Source organism: Trichechus manatus, unplaced genomic scaffold (genome assembly GCF_000243295.1).
Source record: "Trichechus manatus latirostris isolate Lorelei unplaced genomic scaffold, TriManLat1.0 scaffold00278, whole genome shotgun sequence".
NCBI classification, from domain to species: domain Eukaryota; kingdom Metazoa; phylum Chordata; class Mammalia; order Sirenia; family Trichechidae; genus Trichechus; species Trichechus manatus.
Genome location: NW_004444214.1, coordinates 1,382,392 through 1,402,067, shown reverse-complemented (window position 1 = coordinate 1,402,067; position 19,676 = coordinate 1,382,392). Strand labels below are relative to the sequence as shown.

Below are 19,676 nucleotides of genomic sequence, written 5' to 3'. Positions count from 1 at the left end.
GGGCAGCTTCTGTCCAGAGGTGAGATGGGAAGGCAGAAAGGGTTAGGAGCTGGCTGAATGGACATCAGCAATCAGAGGTGGAAAGGAGGAGTGCGCTGTCACAGTATGGGGAGAGCAATTAGGGTCACATAACAATGTATGTATAAATTTTTCTACGGGAGACTAACTTGAAATGTAAACTTCATTTAAACTACAACAATAAAAGAAAAAGAAAATGTTCTGCATCCCACTTTGATGAGTGGCATCTGGGGTCTTAAAAGCTAGCAAGCGGCCATCTAAGATGTTTCAATTGGTCCCAACACACCTGGAGTAAAGGAGGATGAAGAACACCAAAGACACAAGCAAAATATTAGCCCAAGAGACAAAAAGGCCCACATAAACCAGAGACTCCATCAGCCTGAGACCAGAATTAGACGATGCCCGGCTTCCACCAATGACCACCCTGACAGGAAACACAACAGAGAGTCCCTGATAGAACAGGAGAAAAGCGGGGTGCAGAACTCAAATTCTAGTAAAAAGATCAGACTTAATAGTCTGAGACTAGAAGAACCTCAGAAGTCATGGGCCCCCGACTTTCTGTTAACCCAGAACTAAAACCATTCCTGAAGCCAACTCTTCAGACAAAGATTAGACTGGACTATAAGACATAAAACGATATGCATGAAGAGTGTGCTTCTTAGTTAAAGTAGATACACGAGACTAAATGGGCAGTTCCTGTCTGGAGGTGAGATGAGAAGGCAGAAAAGGATAGGAGCTGGTTGAATGGATATGGAATGCTGTGGAAAACGGGGAGTGTGCTGTCACATTATAGGGATAGCAACTAAAGTCACATAACATTGTGTGTATAAGTTTTTGTATGAAAAACTAACTTGAGCTGTAAACTTTCACCTAAAGCACAATAATAAAAAATTAAAAAAGGGGGAAAAATGTTTGCGTTCTTAAGGGTGAGAGACACATATTCCTGGGCTCTCTCTGTATACAATAACCCTTCCCCAGACCCACTGGGATGCAATGAATTAAACTGTAAGTAGTTTAAGGACAGAGTGTGTGTCTGGTTCACCGGTATATAGTCTAACCATTTAAAAAAAAAAAAAAAAACAGTTGCCATTGTGTACATTTCAAATCATGGCAACCCCATGTGTTGCAGAGTACAACTGTGCACCACAGGGTTTTCAAGGCTGTGACCTTTTGGAAATAGATCGCCAGGCCTTTCTTCTGTGGTACCTCTGGGTGGGTTCAAACCGCCAACCTTTGGGTTACTAGTTGAGCACTTATGATTTACACCAGCCAGGAACCCCTTATCTAGGCATCTAGATACGGTACAATTAATATGGTATAATTAAAGCCATTTTTAAATCTGTGTCTTAAAATTCCAGTATGTGACATCTAGTCAGGTAGTTGGTGTTTTTTCCCCTGCTGGTTCTCACACATGTTGCCTTGATTCCTAATGTGCATGGTTATCTTTCACTGTGAGCTTTGAAAAATCATTTGTGGTAGTTCCCTGAGGCCTAGCATGAGAGTGTCCTTCCTCAGAAAGGCAGTTTGCTCTGTGAAGCACTCAGAGGTGCCACCAATCAAGGACACACCCACTTCATGGCCCCCGGAGGCTACATATGCTACACCTATCAGGGTGCAGTGCCCCATGAAGGGCAGTCTGTGGTGTCCTTTCTCACAGATCTTTTTTATTTTCTTTACAGTCTCTTGGATGAGGGCAGGAGGACCAATTTTATTCTGATTCTTCCTCATCCCAAGAGGACAGGCCTTTGGGGTTCCAGCTCAACATGGACAGGACTCCCTAAGGCTTCCCACCCCTGGAGAGTCTTCACTTCTGACCCCTCGCCCCTTGGCACTCCTGAACAAAAGCACAAACACAGAATACTGGCAGATGTCCTTGGGGGCAAAAGAGCTTTCTATAAACTTCCTCTCTCTCAGGGTACAGGCAAAGCCTGGAAGTTTCCCACTATCTTTTCAGTTCTTTGATTCTTTTTAAGGTGGACTTCAGTTAAGTTTTATCTAGCATGTTTTTCTTGTTTTTAGAGAAGACTTCAGCTGACATGACCTGACAAGAAATAGGGAGCTCTCTGGATCTATTTTTAACAGCAAGGTCAAGCACACTCCACTCCCGACCATCTGAACCAGATGTCTGGGCCTAGGATCAAAGCCACTTGCGGCCTCCCTAGTGGACTGTGAGGCTGGCTGGCTCTGCTGAGGCCACCTCTCTGGACCCAGGGAGAGGGAGGCCAAGCCTGCAACCACCCGTTCCCTAGCTCCACACACGAGTTTCACAACTGCTGCCTCTCCTCCTGTGCCTGCCTTGAAAGCCCACTGATCTCAGTCTAAGGAGGCTCTGTCTCGCCCAAAGTTTGTCCATCATTTCAGGCTAATGAAGGAGAGAACATAGTACTGACTACAAGGAAATGCTAAAAATGAATCCAGAGGGATCTAGAATTGGAAAATAGTATCTTTTCCCTTAGTTGCCTAAAAGCCTAATCTTCTTCCAACTCTCTCCATAATAAAAATGCAGTAAGTAGTCTTCAAAGAAAAAAACATATTGAGAAAGGTGAATAAATAACAATGGGTACTACTGAGTAGCTACTATATATCAGGAGCAGTAACAGATACTTCTCCTATGCGTCTCATGCCCTGTAAGGCAGGGACTCTTATTAACCTCATGTAACAAATGTGCAGCTGGAACAGATACAGTGTGAGGATGGGGACAAAAGCATGATGGACCCCCAGGGGCTGAGAGCGTGGTGTCAGCTAAGGGGCCAGGGAGCAAGGTGAGATACACAGTAATGTAGGCAAGCTAGAGGTGACTGAACCTTACAAATCTTTCCATATGATATTTCTAGCAATTCAATCGTTATTATCAGAGAAACAGAAACCGCAGAGTGTGAAGTAGCATGACCTCCACCCACCTTGAAAGCTCCATGGTTCACAGAAAAAACCCTTTGAGAAAAAATTAAGTGAAAAACATGGAAGGAAAAGAATAAATACAACTTGAGCATCTCCCATGTACCAGGAACAGTGCTAAAGCACTTTACATATATTCATAAACTGATTCCTATCTAAACCACAAATGCCCAGAGAAGTGAAGTTGCCCCAGGTGACGTGGAATGAGCATGCATCCAAGACCAGGCGGGTGGGGTCTCGTGCTTTCTCTCTCTCTCTCGTTTTTTTTCTTTCTTTTTTTACTATAACCCAGTGTCCTCTTATAAAACTCCTTCCCTATGGAAGTCACACACTCCTGACAGAAACATGGCTGCGAACACAGATCTTTTGATTTCTCTTTTTCTTCTTCACCATTTTCCTAAGTCCTCACTCTCTTGTGTCCGCCCACTCAGAGAATGAAGCTTCGGCAAGGCTCATGTCGCATTTGGCCCTGGGTCCTGAGCTCTCCCACCTGCTTAGCCCTCACTCCCTCTCTCAGTTACCAGATGCTCACAACGTGACAGGCACAGTCCCAGATGCTACAGATACAGCATGAACGAAACAGACAAAAATCCCTCACCCCATAGAGCTTATGTTCTAGTGCAGGAAGACTAGCAATAAACAAACACGTAAAACACAGAGTTCATCTGATGGTGATATTGCTATGGAGAAAAAAAAAATGGGGGAAGGAGACAGAAGAAGGAGGGGAGAGGGAAGCAGGAGAAGGGTGGTGCTGCCATTTCGACAGGCTGGTCTGCAAAGGCTTCACTGAGATGGCAGCACTTGCTCAGAGACCTGGAGGAGAAGACGGGGAGTTGGAGGAAGAGCAGGAGAGGTGGGAGGACCGGAAGGCCCTACATGCAATCTACATGCCCAATACTCCCATTCCCTTGTGGCCTCCTGTGTACAGTGTGTCTATCCCAGACAACACGGTTTGTTAACCCCAGTGGGCTCGGCAGCCTCTGGCAGGTGGGGCCACCTGTGACTCATCCCCATGCCCTGCCTTCCATAGGGCTTGGCACACAGCTGGGGCCTCTAACACACCCCAGTAAATTATTATACAATTACTTCCAGTGTTTCTATCTGAACGGAATAGTCTGTAAATAACCCCATGTATAAATGTATGTATACATACACGTGTGTGTGCATGTGTGATGTACGAGACTACTTACCGTTAGCCAGTATCTTGGGCTTATTAGCAGGACCAAAGCAAATATTGTGGAAGATAAGGAGAGGTATACAGGGACTGCTCTTGTGCTTGTACTTGCTCATCTCTGTGAGTAAGTCCAAACAGCCGTCGAGCCTCAGGATCATCTGTTGCCCATCTTCTCCAAACGATACGTTCAGGAGTAACTTCAACCACAGAATGGTCAGGTTACTGAGATGTTTATTTCCTCCTTTTGGCAATGTTAGAGACAGAAAGTTCTGTAAGAAGTTGCTCTGTGGGTGAACGGAGAAAATATTATGTTCTTCTTGAGTCTTTTCATTATTTCCCTATTCCCTTAGTGACCAATTAGCTAGCATTCTGGCATTCCTTTCCCCAATTTTAATTTCTCCTTCCTAATAACCCTCCAAATACTCCATCTATATTATCTCCAGGTGTAAATAAAAAAGATAAGGAGAACACAACAGTGCTCGAATTTTAATCTTTACTAATTCTTTTCTGATGATGGATGAAGTAAAATACAGTCAACTCTTAATTACTTAGGATTGATAATTCAGACTGGGGGTTATTTCAGGCCTCTTGAGTTTTCACTGTGTGCCTTCTGGCAATTTTGCTACTCATTAAAAACTATCTGGACGAATGGTCACAGGGAACCCGGGGTGCAAAGGGGAAGTGTGCTGTCACATTGTGGGGACTGCAACCAATGTCACAAAGCAATATGTGTATTACATTTTTAAAAAAGAAATTAACTTGAGCCGTAAATTTTCACCTAAAGCACCACAAAATTAAAAAAAAAAAAGTATAGTTAAAAAAAAAAAACAACTATCATCATGGACTGAATTATGTCCCCCCAAAAATCTGTGTATCAATTTGGCTGGGCCATGATTCCCAGTATTGTGTGGTTGTCCTCCATTTTGTGATTGTAATTTTATGTTAAAGAGGATGAGGGTGGGATAGTAACGCCCTTACTAAGGTCACATCCCTGATCCAACGTAAAGGGAGTTTCCTTGGGGTGTGGCTGCACCACCTTTTATCTTACAAGAGATAAAAGGAAAGAGAAGCAAGCAGAGAGTTGGGGACCTCATACCACCAAGAAAGCAGTGCCGGGGGCAGAGCGCGCCCATTGGACCTGGGGTTCCTGTGCAGAGAAGCTCCTACTCCAGGGGAAGATTGATGACAAGGACCTGCCACCAAAGCCAACAGGGAAGAGAAAGCCTTTGCCTGGAGCTGACACCCTGAATTTGGACTTCTAGCCTATTAGACTGTGAGAGAATAAACTTTCTCTTTGTTAAAGCCATCCATTTGTGGTACTTCTGTTACAGCAGCACTAAATGACTAAGACAACTATCCCATGGGAGGAAAAAGAAACAAACCCAAATCAATGTCTTAGGTACTAGTTACCGACCCTGGTAGAGGTGAGGATATTTTGAATCACTATAGCTACAAGCATGTTAAAAAAAAAAAAAGTGTAGATACAGCGTATATTCACTTTCCACCAGTAATTATCATTACAGATAATAATTTCTCCTGGCTACATGTCATTATATTAAACTTACAGATGAGAAAACTCTATTACCTGAACTGTAACAGTCATTATAACCTCCAAATGAAACCTCTTCCACAAAACCCCAACAAACCCATAACTATATAAAAGGCAATAAATCATTGTCTAGAATAATCTATAGGCAAACAAAATAAAGTATGAAAGTACTATGTCAAGTAGAAGCCGATGCGGCATGGGAACCACAGTCAGTTGGGAATTCTAGCTTGATCAGGATGCAGAAATGTGATCACTTAACTTTCACAGTTGCCCAGAACATCTCATCTCACTCTATTTAATAATCTGCTTTGGCTTATTTCTTGGGTTCTCCTGGACCTAAATCAGGATGTTGGCTTGAATCTATAAAATGAATTTAATATTTTTATGTCAAGGAACTCTGAGTAGAAGAATGAAATGAGCTACAGGAATAGTAGCAACATTACCCAAGCCATAAGTGAACTGTAAAACTATATACCTACTTCTGAAATGTACTTGCTGTTACTAACAGTCATCCCTCAGCCTAAATTAAGACTTTTTAAAAATCCACTCCTTTACTTTCCCATTCAGCAAGACACTACCATAAGATTAGAGATTTGGGGCTGGCCTAGAGATAAAATATTTTCAGTGTTTTAACATGGAATGGGTTGCTGGCGAACCTCCTCCTTGCTGGGCCTAAAGACGTTCTTAGACAGGTAGAATGTGTAGTAATGGGCCATGGTAGAGAGAAACTGGATAGTTCGGCACCTTAGTTGTGCAGTAGTGCTCACTGCATTTTCTAGTGCCTACAGATGAGTAATGCAGTGGTAGAACTGTAGGTAGCCAAGAGCTAATTATAACTAAATGCAGCACAGAAGTCTCAGGAGTTTCCTAATTAGAGCAGAGGAAAATGACTTGATTGGTTGGCCTCTGTGAATTGAGTCTCATCACACTTACATCAAAATATTCTTAAGTATAGCACCAGAATCATAACTGAGATCCTTTTGTTGAGCTTAATTATTTTTAATATGAAGCAACTGAGGCTTAAAGAAAATACGTCTCCAGCTCAAAGTTACACACCAGACCCACAATGAACACTGACATTCCATTTGGGGGCCCCTACTTCAGCTCTTGCCACTGTGCTCTATGAGGGAGACGCCGAGGGAAGCACTGCCCTGTCTGTGTACTTACACAATGTGGGATCTCTAGTTTTGAAAGGTGGTAATCACATGCATCCAGTTCAAGGTGACTTCTCATTTGGGAAGTGAAAGAAAATTCCCAGTCGTGTGCTGGTAAATGTCTAAAAACTGGCTCCAGTAAAGGTGGGGTTCCCTGATTTGTGCATTTGTCAATTCCCATGGTGTGGATACACCTACTATGGCAGATTTCAAGACGCTAACATCATGTCAACTGGCTTGCAAAATTCCTGAAGATTTAATGATGGCACTCATGAGCCAGTGTGAGCTGGCTCCAACACGCTACTGAAATGATCTCTCCTTAGTAAAACTGGTCTTCTTTATTTGGTGATTACGCTCAGTTTCTTTGAGCGGATGTAGGGGGAGATGACACAGGAGAGAAAAAGGATGAATGCTGTCAACTTTTGCAACTTATCTTGGCCTTCATGTAACAAAAACAGAAGCCTTTACCATATACTAGCTAGTCATAGATCATATGATCATTTTCAAACTTTAAGGAATTTTCCAAATTAGAAATTTTGTTTATACACATCTAAACAGAGACTCTGACAACACATACTAGAATATGTTTAACTCATCCGATCCCTTTTAAAGCACCCTGAGTTAAAATCAGTGATAAGAAGTCAAATTTTGACATTGGAGCCCCAGAGGACTCACAAAAGAATGAATGCCTATTATGTCACAAAGCAGTTAAAGGGGGGAAAGGGGCTTTGATTCCATAAACCATTTTGCTAACATAAAATGAACTGAGATTGTTACTACTCAAACGTATTACTTTTATGTTCACAAATAAATGTAAGACAGCTGTCTTTCTAAAATCCTCATTTTTGTGAGAGATAAAACACAATCCCAAAGCTAAGAAGATAAACTAAAAGGAAATGTTATGATCTCCCTTATCTAGTGTCTGTCCTTTTTCATGTATCATCAACTGACTTTAAACAAAGTGAGCCTCTTAATCCTTTTACACTCCTTTAAAATAAAACGTCTGGAAGCAACAATAAATTAACCCTAGGAGCTGACTTCCAGACTTCCCACGTGTCCATCATTGGAAGGCGGTGTGTTTTTCTGCACACCTTCTTACGACAGGGAGGAGAGCTCAGTACTTACCTTCTGAATGACCCCTTTGCAGTCATGAGACAAGGCGAGGTTGGAGAGGAACATGAATACCGTCTGCTGAACAGCACTGTTCTCCAGAGGCATCTGGGATGCCAACTTCATAATGCACAGCATCAGGGAGCTGCTGGGAGCCCCTCTACATGCAGGTTGAACAGGATACTGTCCATAACTGGACCAACAAAGAGAACTGCAACCTGAACAAATAACAGCCTGTCACAATGTCTTCTCAGCTTCATAGCAGAGTTTCTTAAAACACTAAGTGGTAAAGCATGTCTGTCAATCACGGTGCCAACCCTGGTGGCACAGTGGTTAAGCACTCAGCTGCTAATGAAAGGTTGGCGGTTTGAATGAATCATCCACTCTGTGGGAGAAAAGATGCGGCAGCCTGCTTCCGTGAAGACTGCATCCAAGAAAACCCTATGGGGCAGTTCGACTCTGTCCTATAGGATCGCTATGAGTCGAAATTGACTCGAAGGCAATGAGTTTGGTTTTTTGGCTTCAGTTTTAAATGGGTACTTAATACTGCCAGCAATCTGACTTCACTTCCCTGGCCTGTCTGCTTCCCCTCCTCTAAAACAGGATTCACATCTGTTCCAGTCCCTTCTCCAGTCACTTTCACTCTGTCTCTGCTCACTCTTTGTTGGTCCTCTTTCATAACTAATGAAAAAACAGAAACATTCAGGTGAGAACTCTCTCCTCTTTCTCATGAAATCTACCAACCGACCTTAATCTCCACGCTGTAACAGTACATATCTTATCCTCTTGTAACAGCTGATGGAGTGTCCCTGTTCTTATCGGCCAAGCCCCTCAACCTGATGCAGGATTGCATGCCCTCTCATGTACTCAGACTTCACTCTTGCAATTGCCCGCACTCTCCTGAATCTTTCTCCCAATCTCATGGATTAGTAAACGCATCTTAAAAACATCCATCTTCAAAATAAACAAAACCCTTCCCTGACTCCACATTCATCTCTTGCTATTGCTCCCTTTCTCTGTTGCCCTTAGAAGGAAAACATCTGGAAAAGCTGTGTCCAGTTCTTCACCTCCTCTTCTCAACCCACACGGATTAGGCTTCTGTCCCCAGTGTTGCAAAAATTGCTCTTAAGGTCACCAAGTACATCATTGTTGGCAATTCCAGTAGTCATTGCTTTCTATCCTCATTTTATTAGAGTTTTCATTTGGCACAGCTCAATGTTCCCTTCTCTGGCTTTTTGTGACTCTGCATCCTACCCAATTGGCTGCTCCTTCTCATCATCTTATGCTCAACTCCAAAGGCTGACGTCCCCAGGGCTGGGTCACAGGGCTCCTCCTCCTCCCCGTGCATATACTCTCCTGGATGATCTCAAAGGCCCATGGCTTTACCTACAATCTATAGGACAAGGACCTCTAAGGTGGCCCCATGACACCGACTCTTGGTATTCACACTCATGACAGTCCCCTCCCCCACTGTATCAGTATTGGTCTGTGTGACCAATTGAATAAAGCAAAAGTGATAGGATGTCACTTCTAAGATTATACTATAACAGACTGCAGCTTCTGTCACAGGCGCTCTCACTTTTGGACCGTTTGCTCGGGAAAAGTAGCTGCCACATTGTGAGGCCGCCTTGTGGAGGAGAGGCCTACATGGCAAGGAACCAAGGCCTCCTGCCAATAGCCACATTAGTGACCTTGGAAGCAGACCCTCCAGCCCCTGCCAAGGCTTCAGATGACTGCAGCCCCAGCTGGCACCTTAGCTGCAGCCTCAAAACAAACTGACTAAGCCAGAACCACCCAGCTAAGCTGCTCCATATTCCTCGCCCACAGAAACTATGAAATAGAGTGTTTGCTGTTTATGGCTGTGAAGTGTTGAGGTGATTTGTTACGCAGCGATAATTAATATGACTCCCAACATTTTTTATCTTCTATCTTACCTCTCCTCTGAATATACCTCCAACTTAGTATTTCCACGTGGATGTATAAAGACACCTCAAACTTAAACATGACCAAAACAGAACTTTTGATTTCCATTTCTTTCCCAGGTCAAACCTGCTACTCCAAAAACCTTTCCCGTTTTAATAAATGGCACCACCGCACACTCAGGCTCACTGCTCCAAGGGTCATCCTGGATACCTGGGTTCCTTCCCACCTTCCATTAGTTGTCTTAGCTCTACTTATGGACCAATTCCCGAATCTATCCATGTCTCTCAATCTCTCCTGCTACCACTCTAGCCCAAGCTGCCACTATTTGTTGTTCCAAACCAGTCACTCTGCTTCCACTCTTGCCCCTAATGATCCATTATTCTCCACACACCAGCGAGAGTGATCTTCTTCAAACACAAGGCACACCATGCCACTCCCCAGCTTATACCTCCATTTCCTCCCTATCACACTCGAGTAAAAATCCAAATGCCTTCCCCTGGCCCTGAGGGCCGGCATGATCTGTCCTCCTCCTCTCTCATTTCACACCACTTTCACCACAGCTCACTGTGATCTGCCTTCTGTTTCTTAAATGCATCAAACTTATCTCTGCCTCAGGGCCTTTACACCACCATTCCTCTTTCCCAGGGCCTCTAACAATGCCTAGTCCATAGTAGACTCTCAATAAAATGTCTGTCAAATGACATGAATCAAAGAGCAGCCCCAAGGATATCAGCTATCACCAGACCAACTGCATCTAGAACTAATTTTCATTATACCAGTCTCCTGCACTAGAACTTATGAAATTTTTTTACCTTTACCTGGTTTTCAAGGTCTTACATCATAATTTGCACCCTCTCGATTTTTATGTTAAACTCAGTTTCCCACTACCGTATAACCTGGCGGGCTTCTCCCTCTCTATTCCCTATGCTGCCTAATGTACTCTTCTATCTAAACAAAAAACCAAACCCACCGCCGTCAAGTTGATTCCGACTCACAGCAACCCTATAGGACAGAGTAGAACTGCCCCAAAGGGTTTCCAAGGAAACCTGCTGGTGGATTCAAACTGCCAACCTTTTTGGTTAGCAGCCAAATGCTTAATTACTGAGCCACCAGGGATCCATCTCAACAAACATACTTTAAAATATCTGTCTGTGCTTACAATACTTACAGGAAAGCTTGCCTTTGAAAAATATATCCTCAACAGATAGGAAAAACACTTCAAAATATGTATTAAGTTTTTAAGCCTACCTTAACAACATTAAATAAAATTAAGAGTTCTAGCATATTACTGTACAGACAGTATTACATTTACCATTTGGATAATTTGCAGTATAGACACAAAGTAGCTGCAGGGCAATTTGCATCAGTGAATCATCCATCAGAAGCCAAGGCCAGAGGGAGTGCAAGACAGGGACAAGATAAGCCTCAAGAGCTGCTTCCTGTTGTGGAAAAGAAATAAGGACAGCATTAGTCTGAATATCTGAAAACATAAAATTAAAATAAAATTTTTAAAAATTGCTGCCTACTAAAGAAAACAAAGACTGAATTGATCTTTACTGTGAGGTCCCTTGCTTTTGTCAGCATCCTTGCAGTGGATTCGGCATCTTGCCCCAGGCCCCCTGGGCTCCGCACAAGGCTGTGCTTACCAAGAGCCCAGGAGGCTCAGAAGTCCCTTCAGGATATGCAAGTTATGTGGGAAATGTAGAAAACAGCTTCTGTAACATTTAAGTTATGCAGGGAAGTGATATCTCACAACACTGAATACACTCTTATCAATGCTCTGATTTAGTCAAGATATGGGATTTTCTGGTTAAGCAGACATTCTGATCAACTCTGAGATACGCACACAGAGGCAGCACACACCCACCCACCCACACACACTCCAGAAGTAGATTACTGTTTTTGAATAATTTGAATATAGTAAAATTCAGTAAATATATTATCTTAGGTCAATAAAATTCTTAAGTAACTCAGTCTTTATTACTACTAGATCAATTACTACTGGATAATAGTATGGATAAAATACAGCGGTAGAAAAATGCAGCAATATATTTTTTAAATGAACAGGAATTACTAGGTAACACATAGACTCACATCACATGTGTATGCACACACATATGTATACACACCCTACTCAATTTTATGTAGCATCAAGTGGCAAAATGAGGTCATGAGGAAGGAAATTATTCCCAATGTTGCACCAGTCTCCGCAAGTTCTGAAGTTATTCCACTGGTTATTCCCAAGGTTCACCACTGTCTAAGTTTTGCAGTTATTCCCTATGTTATTCCCAAGGATCACCACTCTCCATAAGCTTGGAACATGGCTCCTACTTTTGTAGCAATGACCTTGCTTACTATTTCACAGAGAAAACAGATGTTATTTGGTAAGAACTCTTTCTCTATTCTGCCATTCTATCCATGTAGCTTATTGCATCCATTCATCCTTCCTTTCTGCCTGTCAGTGAGGAATCAGTGTTCCTCTTTTTATTGAGAGATTAATATATCCATCTGTGTCCTGAAATGCAGCCCCACTTGCCTCCTTAAGGATCTTTGTCCATCAATTACTTCTTTTCTTTCCTCTTTTCAATACTAATGCCCGATTTGCTGATTTCTCAGGTAGTTCACATATTAGGAGAAACAAACACACAGACTAACTTTCTTAAATGTTGTATCTCCTAAATTATTAATGCTGCTTTTCTTGACAAGCTTCTAGCTGTCATTTCTCCATCTCATTTAATCTTCAGCTCACTACAATTTCCTTCCTGTCCTAATTCTACTCTGACCACTCCTACCTTAGTAGTTGCCAAAGTCTCAGGAACTGTGGCATGTGCCCTATTTGTCATAGGTCTCTTTACTCTTTATTTCCACGCTGCCACTCTTCCTGGTTATTTCCAATCTCCTTCTCCAAGATTCCTTTCTCAGCTGTTTTCTGCCTTCTCTTAAATACTTGTATTTCCCAAGAATATGGCCTAGCCTTTCACTATATTCTCTCATGGGAAATTTCAACTATAGTCATGGATTCAAACTCCATTTATACACTGATAACTCCTACGATCCCTAGCCTGTATCTCTCCTGAGAGCCCCAGAGCCTTACAATCTACTGACAGCAAGGTATTTCCCACCTGGAGGCTCCAAAGCCCCCTTACACTAGCACCACAAGCCAGACCATCCTGATCTCTCACACGTGCGCTCTGCTTTAGCATGTACTTTTGCATTGGTAAATGACTTGAGCTGGACTTGGAAGTTATTTTACATTTCTCCTCTCTCAATATGGCAAATGTACTCCCCATTCCCTCCCTGTTTTCTAACCGCCCAAGTCTCATCATCTCCCCTACCTCTAGCCTTGTCAACTATCCAATGCATTTACCTCACAGCTGCCAGTGATCCCTCCAGTATGAAAACCGCTGAATTCTACAGAAATACACACACCAGGGTTGGGTGGGGGTGGCTGACATTGCAAATGACCATGGTAGTGATCAGCAAGTAGTAATAACAGTGTGTCATATATATCAGGTAAGTTGGAAAAGAAAAAAAAAAATTAAGACTCTCTCCCCCATAAGACTGCATTTATACTTAAAAGTAATACAAATTCTTCTTTTGATTTATTCCTTATTAAACTTGAAAAACATGGAAATGCTTTGACTTATTGAGACATTGCACTTTTACAGGTGATAAATGTGATACAAATGTGAGCACTATGTTTGCAACCAGTACCCAGGTTAGATCTTACCTGGCAAATATTCTAGTGTATTCCCTAAGTAAGGTATCATGGACGAATATGTAAGTCATGAGGATACTATTTAGCATAAGGGAATCATAAATTTAGTAAATGACACCTCTATTTTGAGGAAAAAAGCTCATATACTGGGAATTTTAATAAAATGTATAAATACTTAATTCCTATCAATTTTTTTTGAAATGTAAATTTTTAATGATGTGTCTTGAACAAACTATTTAATACAGCTTAAGGAATACATGTTCAAGATGTTCATTTTCCAGATGTTTTTGTCCAGTTCTACCATAAGTAAAAGCAAAAAAGGTAAGATTTAAAAAACAGAGGAAGCTTCTATAATTTCTCTTTGCCTTACCCATTTTCCACAGTACTTTTGTACTAATCTAGTACTTTAATAGTGCTGAATCAGTATAGATACAGCAAATCAAATGCTCAAAAGATTCTATTCTGTATAATAGTACCCATACAATGTTTCAAAACTACAGTATCAGTATTTTACAAAGCAAAACATCTCAATGGTTTCCAAGCATAAAGGGTCACTGGGTGTCAGCAGCATTAGAATTAAATCACTACCTCTAGGTATATACGGCCACGATAGGTAAGAGCAGAAAGTATTTTCTACTCTGAAGCAGGAAACATACTCATCTTCTTTCCTTAGGATCCAGATATCTCGTTATTCTCTTGTGGAGACGTGTTCAGACAACCCCCTTTGAAAAAATCCACCTTCTGAGATACACACACCCATTCATCCCATCCTAGCACAGAAACAACTGACATGCATCAGAGCACACAAAGAGGCTAGCATTTGCATGAGCTGCCTGATGTCGAAGTTCCGATGATAAAGTGAAAACACTGATGTAAGAAACATATTCAGTGCTGAAAGATAACAAGCTGAGGTGCACTCACTGCTCAGAATTATCATTGAGTTTATGAACCAATCAACTGTGCATCTTAAAAAAATAAAATTCAGAGTTCTCCAATTTCCCTCCGGTATTATCTCATATCGTAATTAAACTGCTTAGTATCAGTGCTGCTACCACGATTTTGAGAAGGCACTCTACTTACTTTACATTCTTCATTTTGATAAAGACAGTTTCTTAGGAGCTGCATGGCAGTGCTTAACTCTTTAATAAAACCATCCTCCTGTTTAAAGAAAAAGCAAGTGAAAACTGTGAGCATAATGGCACTATCCACTTTTTATATACGGCACTTCCCAACCCTTGGGTCATGTTACAGTGCGACAGTGCTCTGATCACGCCTGAACACCATCACTCTGAAGGGACTGACAAGCTAACGATCCCTGAAAGACGACCATATCTCAAGAAACTCATCCACTCATCCACCACAAAAAAGCGATTTCTGTTCCATCAAGCATGAGGAACTGAGATGTGTAATAGACTCCATGTTTCATCTCAGTAGAGTGAGGCAGGTGTGACTAGTTTCCAATCACATCAGGTGTTGCCTGACTTTCTCAATGATGAAGTAAAGGGCCTCTGGCTAGAGAGGAAAAAGGAAAAGGGGCAAGAAAAGACACCAACAAACATCTGATCCCGCATCAATTAAAATTTTAAATAAGGTGCTCAGTGCATACTTCTGAAGGAATGAAACTTTCATGAGGACGTAGTTTATTAGATCTTTCCCTCAGTATCTTCTAAAACACAAAAAACCTTACAGTATTGTTGGCTGAAATAGCAGCCCAAAAGCTCAGGAAGGACATGGCCAGTTAATGTAGTGGAAAAGGCATTAGGCTTGGAGTTGGGAGACCTCAACTGGAGTTTGCTCTGTCACTCACTGTTATATGGCATTGAGCAAGCACTTTACTTCACATCTGTGGGCCTCAGTTTCATCAACATTGTAAAAATTACATTACTGTGGGAATTAGATGAGATACTATATAAAGGGTAATTTCTAAAGCTGTAAGTTCTATAAGCCTGTTATTTAGTTTTAGAGTTTAGAGCTAATGTCTCTTGGGACACGTGATGTACAGCCACTGGCTAATGTTTTGTGTACTGATTATTCTGCTCCAAAGGAGCCCTGGTGGCACAGTGGTTAAGTGCTTGCCTGCTAATTGAAAGGTCTGTGGTTCAAACCCACCAGCTGCTCTGCAGGAGAAAGATGCGGCAGTCCGTGTTAAGGATTTACAGCCTTGGAAACCCTAGAGGGCAGTTCTACTCTGTCCTATAGGGTTGCTATGAGTTAGAATTTACTTGATGACAATGGGTTTGGTTTTGGTTTATTCTGCTCCAAGTCTAGTGGCTGGTTTTTTGACCGCTGTCCTCATTTAGAAAAAAAAAAAAAAGTTAAATAAGGCTTTGTCTTGGTTTCTTATCAAATGCAATAGAAACTAGTTATTTCATAGATTGCTGTTATGATGGTCTTACCTATATATATGTATGTGTGTATACATAAGTTTATATATACACACAAGTCCTCATTTTCTGAATAATCATGTGAGGCAGATCTATTAACCACAGTTATTATTATTAACCATAGCTATTATATAATACCTATGCTGTTTTAAGAGTCCCTGGGTGGTGCAAATGGTGCAAACGTGCTTGGCTGTTAACCGAAGGGTTGGATGTTTGAGTCCACCCAGAGGTGCCTTGGAAGAAATGCTTGGTGATCTATTTAAAAAAAATCAGCCACTGAAAACCCTACGGAGTACAGTTCTACTCTGACACACATGGGGTCACCATGAGTTGAGGTTGACTCAATGGCAACTGCTAGGTAGGTAGGTAAGTTGTTTCAAGTTTACATGAACATGCAGTTTGAACATAAGTCCAGCAGACTTAGTGCTAGAAGAGACATGTGGAAGTCATGGGAACAGGTAAACAGAGATTAGGAACACCAGGTCTGCAATCGCCCAGACGTGGGGCATATACCAGTTTCATCAACTGCTAGTTGTGTGATAATGTTGTCTTGAGTTTCAATGAGATAATAAAAATGAAATACTTAGAAGAGTGCCTGGTATATATTAAAACGAGGGAAACCCTTCATGAGATTGACACAATAGCCCCCAAAATGGTCTCAAACATACCAACGATCATGAAGACGGCACAGGACAAGGCACCATTTTGTTCTGTTATATATAAGGTTGCCATGAGTTGGAGTCAACTCGACAGCAACTAACAACAAAAACATATATATCATTCTTAGTGAACTAATGCTTGCTTTGGGAGAAATGGTTTCTTTTTATAGTGTAAAAATAATTTTTCTAGTATAGTATCATACATATGTGGACACTGCAAAATGTTTATAATAACAAAAATAGATAATAAATCTCAAGGAGCCCTGGCAGCACAGTGGTTAAATGCTTGGCTGCTAACTGAAAGGTCAGTGGTTCTAACCCAGCAGCCACTCCTCAGGATAAAGATGTGGCAGTCTGCTTCGGTAAAGATTTACAGCCTTGGAAACCCTGTGGGGCAGTTCTCCTCTGTCCTATAGAGTTGCTATGAGTTGGAATCGACTAGAAGGCAGCGGGTTTTGTTTAGGTTTTAAAATAATCTATTACTCCCATTCAAGTCAGAATTAAATCAACACCCCAAAAAACAAAACAACAAAAAACACCAAATCTGCTAATACAGAAATCTCATTATTTTATCTGACTGCACCTTTCTTCTACATCAGACACTCATTTCAACCAAATGTTGGTGTCATTGATAAAGCATTAGAGCACTGGAGAGATGGTCTCTATGTACCTCCATTCCTTTATCCCAGAACGTTAGAATTCAGTTACCTTTCTTTTCAGGGCTGCTTTCCCAGGCCTCAGGGAATCTAGGTTCAGTTGTGCATGAATATGCTTCATCTGCTCCATGCAGTTGTCTATGAGATCAGCTGAAAGACAAAAATCTATGACAGTCAGAAGGATAGTCCATTTTCAAAATAGTTAAAACAACATGTAACAATCAGACTCTTTAAAACAGTTGCTATTTCTCACCAACTTCACTTTAGTATTTTCAGTGAGAGATTAAAGAATCAGAGGGGGGAAAAATACTGAAGAGAACTAACATGCTTAAGCCCACTTGTTTTCAAAATGCTTACTAAGATACTCCCAAAATCTGATTTGTTTTAGGCATGCATAATTTGTTTTAGTGGCAAATCACAAGTGAAATTCACTTTCAACTCTCAGACCTATGTTCCCAGATGTCCACATGAGAAATTACAGCACTCTAGAGAGGAAATTTATGTAAAAATACAGGATCATTTCATTTTACTGTTATTACCACAAAAACTATGTGTTTTTTACAGATATGCAATGTTTTTATGAATATTCTGTTATTAATGTGGAATTGAGAAATGCATTACTTTTTTAGCTTCTCTAATATTTAGGCAAGGGGTCCTGGTGGCACAGTGGTTAAGCACTTGGCTGCTAACCAAAAGGTCAGCCGTTCAAACCCACAAGCTGCTCCATGGGAGAAAGATGTGGCAGTCTCCTTCCATAAAGATTTACAGCCTTAGAAACCCTATGGGGCAGTTCTACTCTGTCCTAGAGGGTCACTATAAGTTGTTGTTGTTTTTTTTTCTTTTTTAGTATTTAGGCATAGATTCATTAGAATCATTACACAATAAAAAAATAACCTACATGTAGAATATTCTTATTTTAAAAGTAATGCATGTTTACCGTGTTTTAGTATAGAAAAATCTATTGTTTTCCAGTGACACTGAGATTATGTTGTAAATTCTTTAATTTTGAGTTCAGAGAAAATTAGAATGAACAAGGAGAGAAATATATGAATTGAAAACATGCCACAGAACAGTTGCTGTGTTGTGTGGCTCACCTTTCAGAGCGTGTCTTTGTGCCCTTCTGCTGACAGCCAGGAGTGACATCAAGGCTTGGGCAGCAACTCTCTTCAGGGGATCTTTGGAGGATTTTCCTTCATAGCACTGCAAAGAATATAGCACAAACTGCCTTGAAGAAAAATTTAATCTGCAGCAAAACTGTTGTGAGTAAAAGATGTGTATTGCTTAAAAGACACTGCTAGATTTCAACTACTCGATGAAATTCACTAGAATTGGATAAATCATAAAGATTTGAGAATGCTCTGTGGATCAGACTGCAAATGGAATTTAGAATATGGAAAGTCTTGGAATCATTTTCAAGGGCTTATCATCTTAAATAAATAATAAAAGGCTTATTTAGTATTAACATATAGCAAGTGCATGCACTTACTCAAATTCACAAAGGCATACACGTACAGGTGTGTAACTTATTAGAAAAAGTGTGGAGCAGGAGAATTGTCATCAAATTCCTCCTTTCTTCTTGGGACTCCCCCTCCCACCATGTCCACCCAACATGCCTTGTGTATCTTGTGTTCTTTGGTTCTTTCCAGCTTTCATTTCTACAATAACATTTACCTGTAATATGACATATTTTTCTGAAAAAAGTACTTCCTAGTTTTTTTGGACTCTTAAATAAAAAAAAAAATCACTCTTAATCAGGAAAATAGTTAACATTTTGGTTGATTTCCTTCATATACTTGAATTTATGTTTAAAATTTTTTATTCTAAAACAGCCAAGCATTTATAAAAGTAGAGAAAACAGCATAACAAAGCCCCATACACCCACTTTTAAAAAAAATTTTGCTCAAATATTATAAAATGCCGTACTTCAGTAGAAATAATCACAAAGCCATTATCACACTTAATATAATTAACAATAATTTCTTGGTATGAACCTTTTTATTAGCAGCTTCAACAACTGTGCCACCAGGGCTCCTAATTAATAAATACCTAGTCCAAATTCAAATTTTCCCTTTTGTCTCAAAAATGCCTCTCACAGTTGGTTTACTGGAATCAGGACCCAATGAAGTCTTTACATCATATTTATAGGTTACATCTCCTAAATCTAGAGCAACATCACTCTCCCACGCAACTACTAGTTTTTTGTTGTTGTTCCCTCATGTTATGGCGTTGTTAAATAAGCCAGATCTGTGATCCTACAGAATGCCCCACATTCTGAATTTGTATGTCTGCTTCCTCAGGGTGGTGTTCAACCTGTCCCCTCTCCTCTGTATTTCCCATTAACTGAGTGTGTTAGCTTTAAAGGCTTGCTCACATGCAAGCTCAACTCCAGAATTCTGGGGATAAGCCATGTGGATATATGCATGAATTTTGATTACA

General features: G+C 40.9%; 1 protein-coding gene across 1 annotated transcript in view; it reads right to left on the bottom strand.

The window, feature by feature from the left end:
- Positions 1 to 19,676, bottom strand: part of RTTN (rotatin) — a 185,588-nt gene that overhangs the window by 6,551 nt on the left and 159,361 nt on the right. Inside the window, 6 exon segments of the mRNA XM_023725021.1 lie at positions 4,104 to 4,371; positions 7,916 to 8,118; positions 11,136 to 11,262; positions 14,622 to 14,699; positions 17,293 to 17,390; positions 18,335 to 18,440. Coding sequence (XP_023580789.1) covers positions 4,104 to 4,371; positions 7,916 to 8,118; positions 11,136 to 11,262; positions 14,622 to 14,699; positions 17,293 to 17,390; positions 18,335 to 18,440 — 880 coding nt within the window.